The following is a 13807-nucleotide window of genomic DNA, read 5'->3' on the forward strand; positions in this document are numbered from 1 at the left end:
CCCCAAACCATGTGCATGCACACTCACACAGATTCTTTTTTTTTTAACTAATGGATTTAGTATATTACATTGTAAATTTTTAAAATTTTATTAAATTTATTGTGGTGGCATTGGTTTCATGTGTACAATTCTGTGATACATCAGCTATATATTGCATAGTGTGTTCACTACCCAAAGTCAGGTCTTCTGTCACCATATATCTGAATCTTTTACCCTTTACTCCCCATCCCCCATTCTCCTTTCCCTCTGGCCACCACCATAACTCTTGTCTGTGTCTCTGAATTTTTATTTGTTGTTCCTCTGTTTCCTTCAATTTTATATTCCACATATGAGTGAAATCATATGGTTCTTGACATTTTCTGACTCATTTTGCTTAGCATCATATTCTCGAGATTCAGTCATGTTATAGTAAATGGCAGTATTCACCTTTTCTTATGGCTGAGTAGTAATTCATTGTGTATATATGTACTACATCGTTTTTATCCAGTCATTTGGCAATGGATATTTCAATGGTTTCTGTGTCTTGGCCATGGAGGCTAATGCTGCAATGAACATAGTGTGCATATATCTCTCTGAAAAGTTGTTTTCAGGTTTTGGGGTAGATACCCAGAAGAGGAGCTGCTGGGTCACATGGTGACTCTATTCTTAATTTTATGAAAAACCTCCATACTGTTTTCCATAGTCGTTTTACCAATTTTCTTTCCCACCAGTGTGGTGTGCAAGGGTTTTTTTTTCCTCCACGGCCTCTACAACACTTGTTATTACTTGTTGATTATTAGCCATTCTAACAAGTGTGAGGAGGTATCTCATTGTAGCTTTGATTTACATTTCTCTAATAGCTAGTGAAGTTGAGCTTTTTTTCATACATTGTTGGCCATTTGTATGTGTTCTTGGAAAAATATTCAGGTCCTCTGGCCATTTTTTAAATTGGTTTGTTTGTTTTTTGTTGATTTGTATGAATTCTTCGTATATCTTTTAGATATTAACATCTTAACAGAGATGTTGTTTGCAAATATCTTCTCCCATTCGGATGGTTGCCTTTTTTTTTAAGATTTCATTTATTTATTTTTAGAGATGTGGGAAGAGAGCCAAAAAGAGGGAGAGAAACATCGATGTGAAACACAATCAGTTGCCTCTCTAAGTGTTTCTGTCACAACCCAAGCATGTGCCCTGACTGGGAATCATACTGGCTGCCTTTTTGATTTTTGATGGTTTCTTTGGCTGTGCAGAAGCTTTTTAGTTTGATTTAGTCCCATTCGTTTAATTTTACTTTTACTTCCCTTGCCTTTGAGGTCTAATTCATAAAATCCTATCAAAGCTGAAGGTCCACAAGTTTAGTATCAATGTTTTTTCCTATATATTTTGTTTCAGGCCTTAAATTTAGGTCTTTGATCCATTTGGAGTTAAATTTTGTGTATAACAGTTTAGTTTGATTCTTTTTTTAACTACTCTGGTAATTTTGATTTGCAGCCAGCTTTGGAGACTACTGCCATAGAGAATAGTTTGGAGACTGGGGGCATGACACTTCCCAGTTAATGAGAAACTTAGAGGCCAAATGAAAAATACGACAGTGGAGATAAAGAATAAAGTGCCTTGAAGGAATAGGACTAGGTTTGATTTCAGGATAAAGATAAGAGGGAGCTTAGGATGATTTAATGCCATTATAAGCAGAGAATACAGTAAAGAAATATATATTTAATATCACTTACATTTTAGGTACCTTGTTCACTATTTAGCAGTGAACAAACACACTTGGCTCTATCTTCTTCGAGTTTGCAGTTTGTACAAAGGAGAAGTAATTGGGTTTTGGCATTTTCATGTGAAGACCTGATGATTTCAATTTTATACAAACAGTGTCTTTTTGTATGTGATTTATATTAATATACTATTCTGAGTATATACATGTATATATGTATACATATACATGTAGCTTTTGTAAGTCCTTCATTTAAAAGAAAGCATTTCCAGTGTGATAAAAGAATAGCTACTTTTTCTTTTATATTCCTAAAAAGAGCATTATGATTTTATTTAAAAAAAAATTTATCCTCACCTGAGGACATACTTATTGATTTGAGAGAGAAACATGGATCGTTTGCCTCTAGCATGCACCCTGACTGAGAACCAAACCCGCAGCCTAGGCTTGTGCTTGACTGGGAATCTAACCGTGACCTCTTGGTTCATGGTATGACACTCCAACCAACTGATACACACAAGCCAGGGCAAGAGCATTATGATTTTAAATACTACGTGAGCCTTAGAATGTGCAATTAAAAGGAAAGAAATAATTGTCTATGTGTTTTTCATTAATTTAGCATAGACTCTGTTGGGTATAAATGAACTGAGGTAAAAGGTAATAAATCTATATACTAGCTAGTCAGTATTTCATTTTGATCTGTATTGACTATTTCCTAATATCAGGTTAATGTACTGTTTACAAATTCTTTGAATGTCTAATTGCTCAAAGTTCAGATTTTTTAAAGTTCCTTATTATTAGCTTTCTCTGTAGTTCTGTTTCTGTTCCTTTTGCTATTATACATACGTGTGTATACTATATATTTTGTTGATAAACTAAATTATACTGCCTGAATTTGAATCCTATTTCTTATTAGTTGCATGACTTGAAGGAGTCATACTCAGTGCATCTGCTTCCTTCTGTAAAATGGGATAATTTCTAACTCATAGGACCCACATGAAGATTGGCTGACTTAATGCATGTAAAGTGCTTAGAGCAAGGCCTGGCACATACTAATTAAGAGTTGATTGACTGTCATTAATGATATGTGTGTTAACCTTTATGAAATAGAGACTCAAATCACAGTTTTTCAAATGAATAGCTTTTTTGAATACAGCTAACATAATAACTTTAAACAGCATTATAAAAATGCCACTTTAATAGCATAATATACTAAATAAATACCTATATACATGTTGATACCTTTTTAAATAATTGTCATGTTTACTCATCCTTTTGCTTTGTGGTTTAAAATGGTTCTTTACATTAATCTTTTTGAATAAGATGATAAAATACTGCATTTGTTATTAAATCCCTAGTTATTTACTCTTATGTGGTGTTTTTGAAAGTTTTATATAATTAAGAGATGTATGTATAAGTATGTAGAAACATGTTATTGCCTGGCATGTTGCCTGGTGGGTGCTGGTGTATGGCCTGGTGGATGGATGCTCAGTGACTGTTTACTGAATAATTTGTGTTTCATACACACAGACATCCTATGTGGTTTCAGAGACTCATTCACATAATTACTGTTTTTCTTTTTTAACCTTCAGTATTTTTAAGCCTTTGAGTATAATATAAATACTCACTTAAAGCAAGTTGTTCATATTTTGCCAGGGCTTTGAAAAAACAAGTTACCTTTTTGAACTTGAAAACCCTTTATTCTAAGTTATTGTAATGTGAAAAGAGTACTCTAGTTATTATTTTTAAATCTAAAATGAAGCAATTTTTAAAACTTTTTCTAAGTGAAATGAAAACTTACTTATATAATCTTAAGTACTTCCAAACATCTGTAGTTCAAAGTGCATAATTCACATTAACACCAAAGTTTATTTCTGTTTTGACTGGAAGAGTCTGGTATTATTTTTTGTGTGCAAAGGAAAGAGCTCTATGACATCCAAGTGGGAAGATGTTTGATTGTCCCCCTGGCTGGCGTAGCGCGGGGTGCGAACCAAAGTGTCGCAGGTTTGATTCCCAGTCAGGGTACATGCCTGGATTGCAGGCCATGGCCCCCAGCAACTGGTCATTGATGTTTCTCTCACTCTCTCTTTCTCCCTCCCTTCTCTCTCTAAAAGTAAATAAATAAAATCTTTTTAAAAATTAGGTAATAGTTTTAAAAAAAAGATGTTTGATTGTAATAGTCAAAATGATTTGTGACAGAGAGCAGATTGTAGAGGAGGAGAAACAGCAGCTGTTAAAAACTATTGTCTTAATAGTAGAGAACTTTTTATTGAAAACTTAAAGCATGTTATCTTTCAGAAAGTCAATATGAAGTAAAACAATCACAATGTATTGCCTGCTTGATATAATTCTTGCAAATTGACTAGTAAAAGGAGATCACTGGTGAGAACAGATTTTGTAGTAATTATGGGCCAAATTTATTTTATAAAAGTTGCCATTGATTTTTGTGTTTTATATGTCTAGGTTAGTCATATTGTAGAATCAGTTTTGTTTGTTTACAGAGGCAAATATATTTCTTTTCTTTATGACCTTAAAGAGCATAGAGTCATAAACCCATGATATTTTTACCCTGCAGCAACTTTCCAACTTTTTAAAATCCATATTGCCCCACTCACTTACTCCTATTATTTTGTGGGAAATTCCAGACAAAATATCCTTTTTATATCCAGTTTTTATTGTGTATTTTTAAGAGGTAGGAACTATTGTTTAAAATATAACCACAATCCCATTATATCCCCCAAAATATAAACAAGAACTTTTTAATATTGTGAAACATTTAATTGGTTTTCAAGTTCAAACAATTTCTTAACTGTCGCAACTTTTCCATCTTTGTTTTACATCAGTATCTAAGTAAGAATCATACATCGTAAACAATTGAACTATTAACACTTTATAGACTCCCCTTCAATCTCTTTTCTAAGTATTTTTTAAACAAAATGAGTTAATTTCCTTTTTTTAATAAAAAAATTTTTTTATAGCCCAGTGGATTGAGCTCGGGCTGCAAACCAAAGCATGGCAGGTTCGATTCCCAGTTAGGGCATATGCCTGGGTGGAAGGCCATGACCCCCAGCAGCCACACATTGATGTTTCTCTCTCTCTCTCTCTCTTTCTCCCTCCCTTCCCTCTCTAAAAATAAATAAATAAAATCTTAAAAAAATTTTTTTTTACTTAATCTTTACTGTGTTTATTTCCATTGCCATTTAGGCCCCTTACATCCCACCCTTCCCCCAGTGATCACCACACTGTGGTCCATGAGTCAGTTTTCTTACAGAGTTTCCCAGTTTGTTGCATCTCTGTAGTGTCATTAAATATGTTCCTGATTTCTCTCTTCTCCTGCAAGTATGACAGTTTAATCTAGAAGCTTGATCAGATTTAGTTTTATTAGCAAGACTACATTATAAGTAATTTTGTGTTGTTTCATCTGGAAACGCATGTTAAGTTGTTAAAGAGCTATGTTATTAGCAGGTCTCAGTGTCTAGATCTGTTAGTATATTGATTTCAAAATTGTGATATTCTAACACTCCCTTTCTTTATTACCTTGAATATTTTTATAGTCATCATCTTATCTATGGTTTGATTACATAGTAGTGAAGTTTATATAAGAAAAAGTAGATGAATTCTTGGCCTACTATGTTTAGTTCACTCACATTGACAATTCCCCCAATAATCACAACTATTTTTTAAGTTTTTATCATTATAAATTCAGTAATTTAAACACATTGTATTGTATGTGTCAATACATATATATTGTAGTTACTACTGTATTTATTGATGCTCAAATTGTCTTATCATTAGCTAGTGGGGAGCTTTTCAAGTTGGCTCCTGAGTCCTTTCTGATGTTCCTGAATCATATTGTGCAATTCTTGTCCCAGACCTGGAGTAGGCCACATATCCATGGAGTCCTTTATTTGCAGTCAGAAATAGTACTTGCAACCAGCAATAGGTACTAGGGATGTTCATTGCCATTGCTTTACTATTGTTTTTAACCTTTTTCAATGGGCAAAACTAGGAAATACATACACACACCACACACACATTTCTAGAAGATAAAACTCTTTGTATCTTCATCCTGATACTTCCAATTCAAACTCTAAATTAAAAGAATTTCACTTAAGCTTTTAATCTTTCATCTGTGTCTTTTGTATCTTGTGTTGAGAATCCTAGTTCTCAAGGACACTATAATAATATACAGGTAGCATTTACTTAAGTTCGATTTGAGTAATACAATTTTTTAAGTATAAAATATATAAGAAAACTCTTAGGTCAAATTCACTCATTGCAACTCTTAAGAACTTTAATATTTTGCAGTATATGAACAGGGATGATGATGATGTTATTTTAATGTGTCAGTTGAAAAGAGAATTATCTGAAACCATTATATGTTACTTTATTTAGGGACATACATCTTATCTAATATCTTTCTTGGTGTTTTCCTTCATTAAGGTAGGAGTGATCGTTAAACACCTGAAAGTGTAGCCTTTTGGAACACTTGCCACTTTGGTCCCTGGACCTTGTCTTCTTTCCCCCTTACACTGCATGACCAGGGAAATAAATGCCCTCAGTGCAAAAATAGTTTTATTGCTCTTAAGCTGTACTTACTTCTTTTTTGCAGTATTTTTAAAAATTGTCCTGGGAGCACTCTCCACCCATTTGTTCAGAAGGAATGAAAGAACATGAAATGAAGAAATAATATAGGTTTAAATAAATCTAAAGAAATCTTAAATATAGTTAAATCCAAAAGTATATTTGACAAGAGCATTATGTATGTTTTTATTCAGTTCAGAGTTATTGTTGGCTCACCACAATTTGATTTCTAGGTCAATGTTAAATTTAAATCTCATGAAGAAATTAAAATAAACATTTCTGAAGATCAAGCAAGTGAATTCTTTTTTTATATCTTGTAGATAGGAAAGAAGTCTCTATTCCTGGGTCATTTCTAATTTACTTAGGAATACAAAATTAGATGGTCAGACAACTTGTGACGATGCTCTCTCACTTTCCCCAGATATTTCCACCTCCATTCCTTTTCTCCTGTATCCTTTCTCTTTCAGCTTTTAAAATCATGTTCTCAGACAAGCCCAATTCGGATGTAATCTGGTCCATTAAACATTCTTTTACCCCCATAGCCAACATTATCTACCTCACCTTTGTAACTTCATAGTTTATATGTAGTCATTTCATTTTAATACTTAGTGCATAATTATTTTGTACTAAAATTGAAAATGTACAGGATAATTTTAGTAGAGAACATTTCTGTTAGATTGTGGTACTTACTTCTGGGTCTTACTCGTTTTCATGCCTCATGATGTGTCTTCGCTAAACTCACTTGTTCTTTGCATTTCAATGAAATGTTTTGTTAAAAGCTAAAAAAGGACAGTTTAATTTGTAAATCATGTGTCCCCTCCATATAAAAACCAAATGATGTCAATTCACAAAGATTTCACTCATGTAATTTTTAAAAATATGACCTGTGAATTAAGGTGTCTCACAACACAGGTAGAATAGACATGGCCATAGAAGGGACCTGCCACTTTAGATTATATTTGCAGAACTCAGTTTCAGCAAAAACTGTCCGGTTAGTTAATACTAATTTTAACAGTTTTGATTTTGTGATTAGTATTTTACTTTTTTGTAAATGTGTTTTGGTTTCATAATTGTATTAACATGCTGAGGCATGTATATATACCCCATTGTATTTGTACATAAACATCATCATATAATTAAGTCACTATCAAGAGCCTGATATCCTTTTTATGAAATGGATTTGTATGTTACTCAAAGTTAGGAAATGATGATACAGACTGCAGGATATTACAGAGATTAGAGGCAGAAGGAGTCAATGTTAGAGTAGTAAGAAATGCCAGTTTGGATTATGACAGCATCTTGATTATAGCATAATAATGATTTTTAGTTCATTATGGCAACTAGCCAAAATAATTGAGAAGTAGTTCTGCTTAGACCTTGAAGCAATATGTATAGTTACTTACTGGTTGTTAATTAAGTATCCTAATTTAAAAAGAGATATAGAGTGATCTTTAACTTTTTCCTGAAAGATGGAATTTAGCACTTGTTTCTTTAGCCAATTTCTTTATTGTGTTCATGTGGGCCTGATTTCCAGCATAACAGCTTATATCCTGTACAATTTTGTGTAAAATCTTTGATATGATCATATTAAGATCTTATATACAAATGGCATGATATTTCAATGTTGTTTTGAACATAGGCACTTCTATTAGCCCATTTATACTTTTATTTATAATGTCATCACTTATATTCTTATTTATTCGCAGTGTGTCAGAATGTCATTTCACATTTGTTATCACTTGATTTATTTCAAAATAAGATGTAGCTAAATAGAAATTTAAAACACTTGTTTTCTTAGTTATTTCCAAGTCTTAAAGCATACTGTGGCTGTCCCTTTTTTCCCTGCACAATTGTTTCTTTAGATATTTCTACAAAATCCCTTAATAAATATTTTATGATACTTTTAATCTTTAGAAGTTAATGAAAATTCAAAACAAATGTCATATTATGGTTTATTTAGAATCCAATATGATTTTACAAGTATTCTTATATTCAGCCAGTAGATGCACAATGACAACCATTGGTTCAGTGAAAAAAATTAAATGTGATTTGATCTTAATTTTATGAAAATGATCATTATTTTCTAATGTATATTTACAAACCAAATAATTACAGTTGAATAACCAGAGCACTATAAACATGAATTTTATTCATATCCAACATTATTTTTAACTTAACTATTCTTGCTGAAAAAGATACCTTGTCTTTTAGAGAATACAATGGTATTATTTACATTAATTCATGTGGCTTGGTGAAAAAAATGCTACAACTCCTTTACTTAATGGGATTCTTCCCCTGTGGCAGTGCAAACGGCTGGAGCAGGAGCTTCATCATTTGAAAGAGCAGAACCAGACTTCAGCAAACAACATGAGACATCTGACTGCTGAAAACAATCAAGAACGTGCTCTGAAGGTAAATCTCTGTTCCTTCTTGCAGGCAAATTAAGGTTGTAAGCCCTTGGTGCCAGCTTTCTGTGCTGCATATATCAGTTGTGTACATTTCAGCAGAAGTGAGCTGTGGTGTTTGCCAACAACCCCTTCTTTAAACACAGATACAGCACCCTTCTGCTATGGTATTATTTTATCTCGTGTATGTGTACATGAAATACAACAAATTTCCTGAAATTTGAGTGGTGGTCTATTAATAACTTTTGGTACATGTTTATTCTGATTTTCATAATATATTGTTACTTCCTGTATTTAATAAAAAGTGACCACACTAAAAGAAAAATTAAATCATGAGTCTTTTCTTTCCATCAATACTTACTACTCTATTTTTTAAATGATTTTTAATATTAGAAACCCACAGAACTGACACTCCTTGAAGGGTATGTGAATATATTTGGGAATTGAAATAGTACTTAAAGATATTATTACCAAAAGGAAAAAAAAAGGAAAGAAAATATATTCTACTAGAATTTGAAACAAGTGAAGTATACATTTCATGACAAGAAATTCTATTTCACTATAATATAGATTTAATAATCATGAAAAAGGACATTATTTTGATTCTATTATACATTTTTTTCCTCAAGATTCTTATGACTTTCTACTCTCCTCTTGTGTCTTTGCTCTAGATCCTAGCAAAGTGCCTGTGACATAGTGGTGTCCCTGCCCTCAAGGTGCTGACATTCTCATGAATGGGTTAAAAATAAAAACAAAAACATGCTCATGAGAAACAGAAAAAAATCCATCATTTTTGATATTGTGCAGTTAGAAAAATGATATGCTGTCTGGAGGATTGTATAGTGCTTTTTTGTCTTGAGTTCACATTTTGCTTCAGGTTACAGAATATTATGGCATTAGCAGTGTAATTCACTAAGCTTGTATCATCTACCAAAATTGAGAAAACGTAGGCATTCTGATATGAAAAATTTTTTTTTAATCTGTCCAAAAAGTATGAGATTTGGATGAAATCAGATTTTTTAAATGAAATATATTTAGCTTCAGTTAGTGATGGGCTTTGCTGTAATTGTTTAATGTACTTTCTCTCAAATTTATATAGACCAGAACTATAAATGGGAAAGAAAGGACTTGTAGATTGCTGTGACTGTTAAATTAATTACCCCAAGTAATTTATTCTTGTATGAGTACAATTCAGTATACTAATTTTAAACGTATACTTGACAGTGACATTGCTTTAAGGCAATGTCTGTTGTATGTTAACTATTGTCAGCTTTAGAGGACAGACTTCTAGTTCCATGTGATATAGCTATTTCCATTTAAAACAGACCCTAAAATGAAAAGTTTAGTTTGCCAACTTACATTTTTTTTTGTAAAATACAGATGGGAGGAAGAATTAATTTTTAAAATGCATCAATTTAATATTTTTAAAGCCCCGTACTCATTTTAACTCCTTTAAAATTGTCTTTTTTGTATTAACACATTTTTTAGTTTATTTTAGGCTGTATTTCCTCATGTGAAACCTTAAATTTATTATGAAAATTGGGTCATTTACAACATACCAACTGTATCCTAAGTCATTTAAAAGATTTCTTTCATATTTTGTTCCTTAATGCTTTATTAGCTTTATTATTGCATTTTGTATCTTCAAGTCTCCATATAAGTTAAGAATAATAAGTTTATTACCACCCTATTTGATTAATTTAATTGTTCATCTCTTTTCTGAGCAGTAATACTTGTCTTATACAATCTACTTACAAGTATCATTTCTTTTGTTTGCTACCTGGTTTAATGTTTCAGTAGTATTTATTTAGTTAGTATTTAGTAATATTTAGTAAATGAACTTTAGGAAGAATTTTTAAGAAGAGTCACTTTCTCTAGGAGCTTTCAGTCTGCCAAATATATTTCTAGTATTTTATCATAAATTATATTATTATTAATTGTACTAATAAAGGTAAACTTTAATAGAGTGAGAGCTAAAAATTCATATTTTACTTCATTTTATTATACTGAAATTCCTAAAGGAAACAATTCTAGAGATATGTCTAAGTTAATGGTCATATATTGCATAGAACTTTCCAATTTATAATTATGGCAATTACACAATTGTCATAGGAGATACTTTTTAATAATCTTATGCTATTTGAATAACAATATGTTTATTCTAATAACCAGGATTTCATTCTAAATTTTTTGTGGTACAGCATGAAATTGGATTTTTGTTGATCATTTATACATTATTTTTGAAGTAGGGTGGAATAATTTATACTAGCTATATTGCTAGCAGGACACTATTTACCAAATAACAAGTAAAATTGGTGGTACACACAGGATAAGAGGTTGAAGAGTTATGTGAGGAAAAAAACAGCTTATTTATTTGTTTAAAATGAAATTTATCCAATTAAGAAATTGGTTTCTCAAACAACACAGTATTGGACATTTATTGATTTTAAAGTAAATTTAGAGTAGATATAAGTATGCAGATATCAGACTTAAAAAATTTTATATAAATGCCTTTCTTTCCTCCTTTACTATTTTATTTATTTACCTGTGTTACCACATATCTTTCTTAAACTCCCTACATTTGGACTTCTCCACTGTAATTCCATTAGAACCCATTCTTTCTGACCTCTGATGATTGTGAAAGTTATCATTACCTTATGATAAAAGGTAATGATGAGGTGATTTCATAATCACCTTTCATAATCACCTTTCATAAGGTGATTATGAAAGTTATCATATGGAGTTTGTTAACCTTGTGAAAGTTATCATTCCTTGTCCCACTCAATATCCCAGTCAATTTAACTAGAACACATTTCAGTCTTTTTGGCTTCACCCTCTGAAATACATCTCCATAGTTCTCTCTTGCTATATCTTCATTATTTTTTCTTTGATCACTATTCTTTAGCTGTTTCTTCTTCTGTGTATAAGAAATGATCCCCTGGGTTATGTGATTAGTTCCTTATTTTTCCGTCTTTTAAAAAAATCTGTATAATTTAGAGGAGTTTCAGGTTCACAGCAAACTTGAGCACAAAGTTCAGAGTTCTGACATATTCTTTTGTCCCCTGCTTGCACATGCCCCCAGCATCTAGCAAGAAAGTGGTACATTGGTTGCCATGCATGAACCTACATCAGTGTAATCCAAAATCCATAGTTTACATTAGGGTTCACTCTTGGTGTTATATATTCTGTGGGTTTTGACAAATGTAAATGACATGTGTATACCATTATAATATCATATAGAAGAGTCGCTTCAAAAATACTCTTTGTTTTACCTATTTATTCCTCCCATCCCCAAGACCTGCCAACCATTAATCTTTTGATCATCTCCATAGTTTTCCTTTTGCAGAATATTATGGAGTTGGAATTAATACAGCCTTTCCAGTGTGTAGCCTTTCCAGATTGGCTTCTTTCACTTAGACATATGCATGGGTTTGATGGCTTCATAGGTCATTTCCTTTTAGTGTTTAATATTCCATTTTCAGGATATACCACAGTTTATTTACCCACTTACCTACTAAAGGAAATCTTGGTTGTTTCCAGATGTTGACAATTATTCATAAAGCTGCTATAAATGTCCACATGCAGGTTTTTGTGTGGATTTAAGTTTTTCAATTCATTTGGGTAAATACCAAGGACTGCAATTTCTGGGTTGTATGTAATATGTTTACTTTTGTAAGAAATTGCCAAACTGTGTTCCGAAGTGCCTGTAACATTTTTTTACTCCAATCAGTAATGAAAGAGTTTCTCTTGTTCTCCTTTCTTGCCAGTATTTGTTTTGTTGTTATTGTTGTTGTAGGCTTGTCTCTTCTAATTTCATCCATTCCTATATCACCTATCATATATGTCCTAATGACTGCCTTTATGCCTTCCACTTGGATATCTCAATGTCTCCTTAACTTTAAGTTTGAAACCAAATTTCTGATTTGAGACCCTAAGCATTCTCTTCTTAGAAAGGAGATGGGACCTGAGTCAAACACTACTGACTATATATTGTAAAATTTATTCCCAATTATGTTTTTCTTTGCCTTTACTATAGAAACTGTTGAAGTGAAACAATTTCTCAGTCTTTCTTTTTGCCAGTGAGGCATAAGAGAAATTCTACAGTAGGGGTAAGAGAAGTTGGAGTCGCTGAAAAAGTTTTTGTCTTCCTGACAGATGCATCAGACACCATTCTTCTCTTCCTTTTACCTGGAACAATAAGTTCATTGCCTGGAACTGCAGGAGCTGGTTTATAGCCATGAAGAGAAGTTGGCCTTTAACATCATTGAGCCCCTTAGCCAGTGAATCACTTTGAGAGCATAAAGCACCTATACCCTGATTTCTTTTCCTGGTAACAGAAATAGCACCCTATATTTTATTTTTATTGTTCAAGTACAGTTGTCTCCATTTTCACCTCACCACACCCCCCTGCCTCACTCATCCCCACCTCTGATCCTCATACCTACCCCCTTTGGCTTTGACCATGTGTCCCGTGTACACGTTCCTTGATGGCCCTTCCCCTGTTGTTTCTCTGTCCCCTCTTCTCTGGTTACTGACAGTTTGTTCTTTATTTCAGTGTCTCTGGTTGTATTTTGCTTGCTTGTTTGTTTTCTTGATTAGGTTCCACTTATAGGTGAGATCATATGGTATTTGTCTTTCACTGCCTGACTTATTTCACTTAGCATAATGCTCTCCAGTTCCATCCATGCTGTTGCAAAAGGTGGGAGCTCCTTTGTTTCTTTCTCCTGCATAGTATTCCAGAAATAGTGCCCTATATTTTAAATCACTTTTAATAGTTTTCTATTTCTATACTTCTAAATTGATCAATTAACATCTATTAATTAATGATACTACCATACTTCTAGACAGAACCTAATACATTTAACAGAATCTTCATATCCTTTCAAGGTCTCACCCATCACAAAGTAACTTTACATCCAATTTTGTCAACAGTAATTTCTTTCCTGCTTTTTCTCTTAATTATTCTACCTCTACCCTATATCAAGTTCATTATCTATGTAATAATGGTGCCCTCTTAACTTAACTTCTTTGTCCCCAGTTTCTCACCTTTTTAATCAGTTATCACACTTCCATTAACTAACATCATAGAACACAGGTAACACTTTTCTACTGAAAAACCTTTAGT

General features: G+C 32.5%; 1 protein-coding gene across 4 annotated transcripts in view; it reads left to right on the forward strand.

The window, feature by feature from the left end:
- MIPOL1 (mirror-image polydactyly 1) overlaps positions 1-13807 on the forward strand; it is a 306644-nt gene that overhangs the window by 126225 nt on the left and 166612 nt on the right. For all 4 annotated transcript variants that reach the window (XM_045848602.1, XM_045848604.1, XM_045848603.1 and 1 more), the window contains exon 10: positions 8582-8689. In XM_045848602.1, the coding sequence (XP_045704558.1) occupies positions 8582-8689 (108 nt within the window). The remainder of the gene's footprint in view (positions 1-8581; positions 8690-13807) is intronic.

This window comes from Phyllostomus hastatus, unplaced genomic scaffold (genome assembly GCF_019186645.2).
Source record: "Phyllostomus hastatus isolate PE091 unplaced genomic scaffold, TTU_PhHast_1.1 phas_contig_62, whole genome shotgun sequence".
NCBI classification, from domain to species: domain Eukaryota; kingdom Metazoa; phylum Chordata; class Mammalia; order Chiroptera; family Phyllostomidae; genus Phyllostomus; species Phyllostomus hastatus.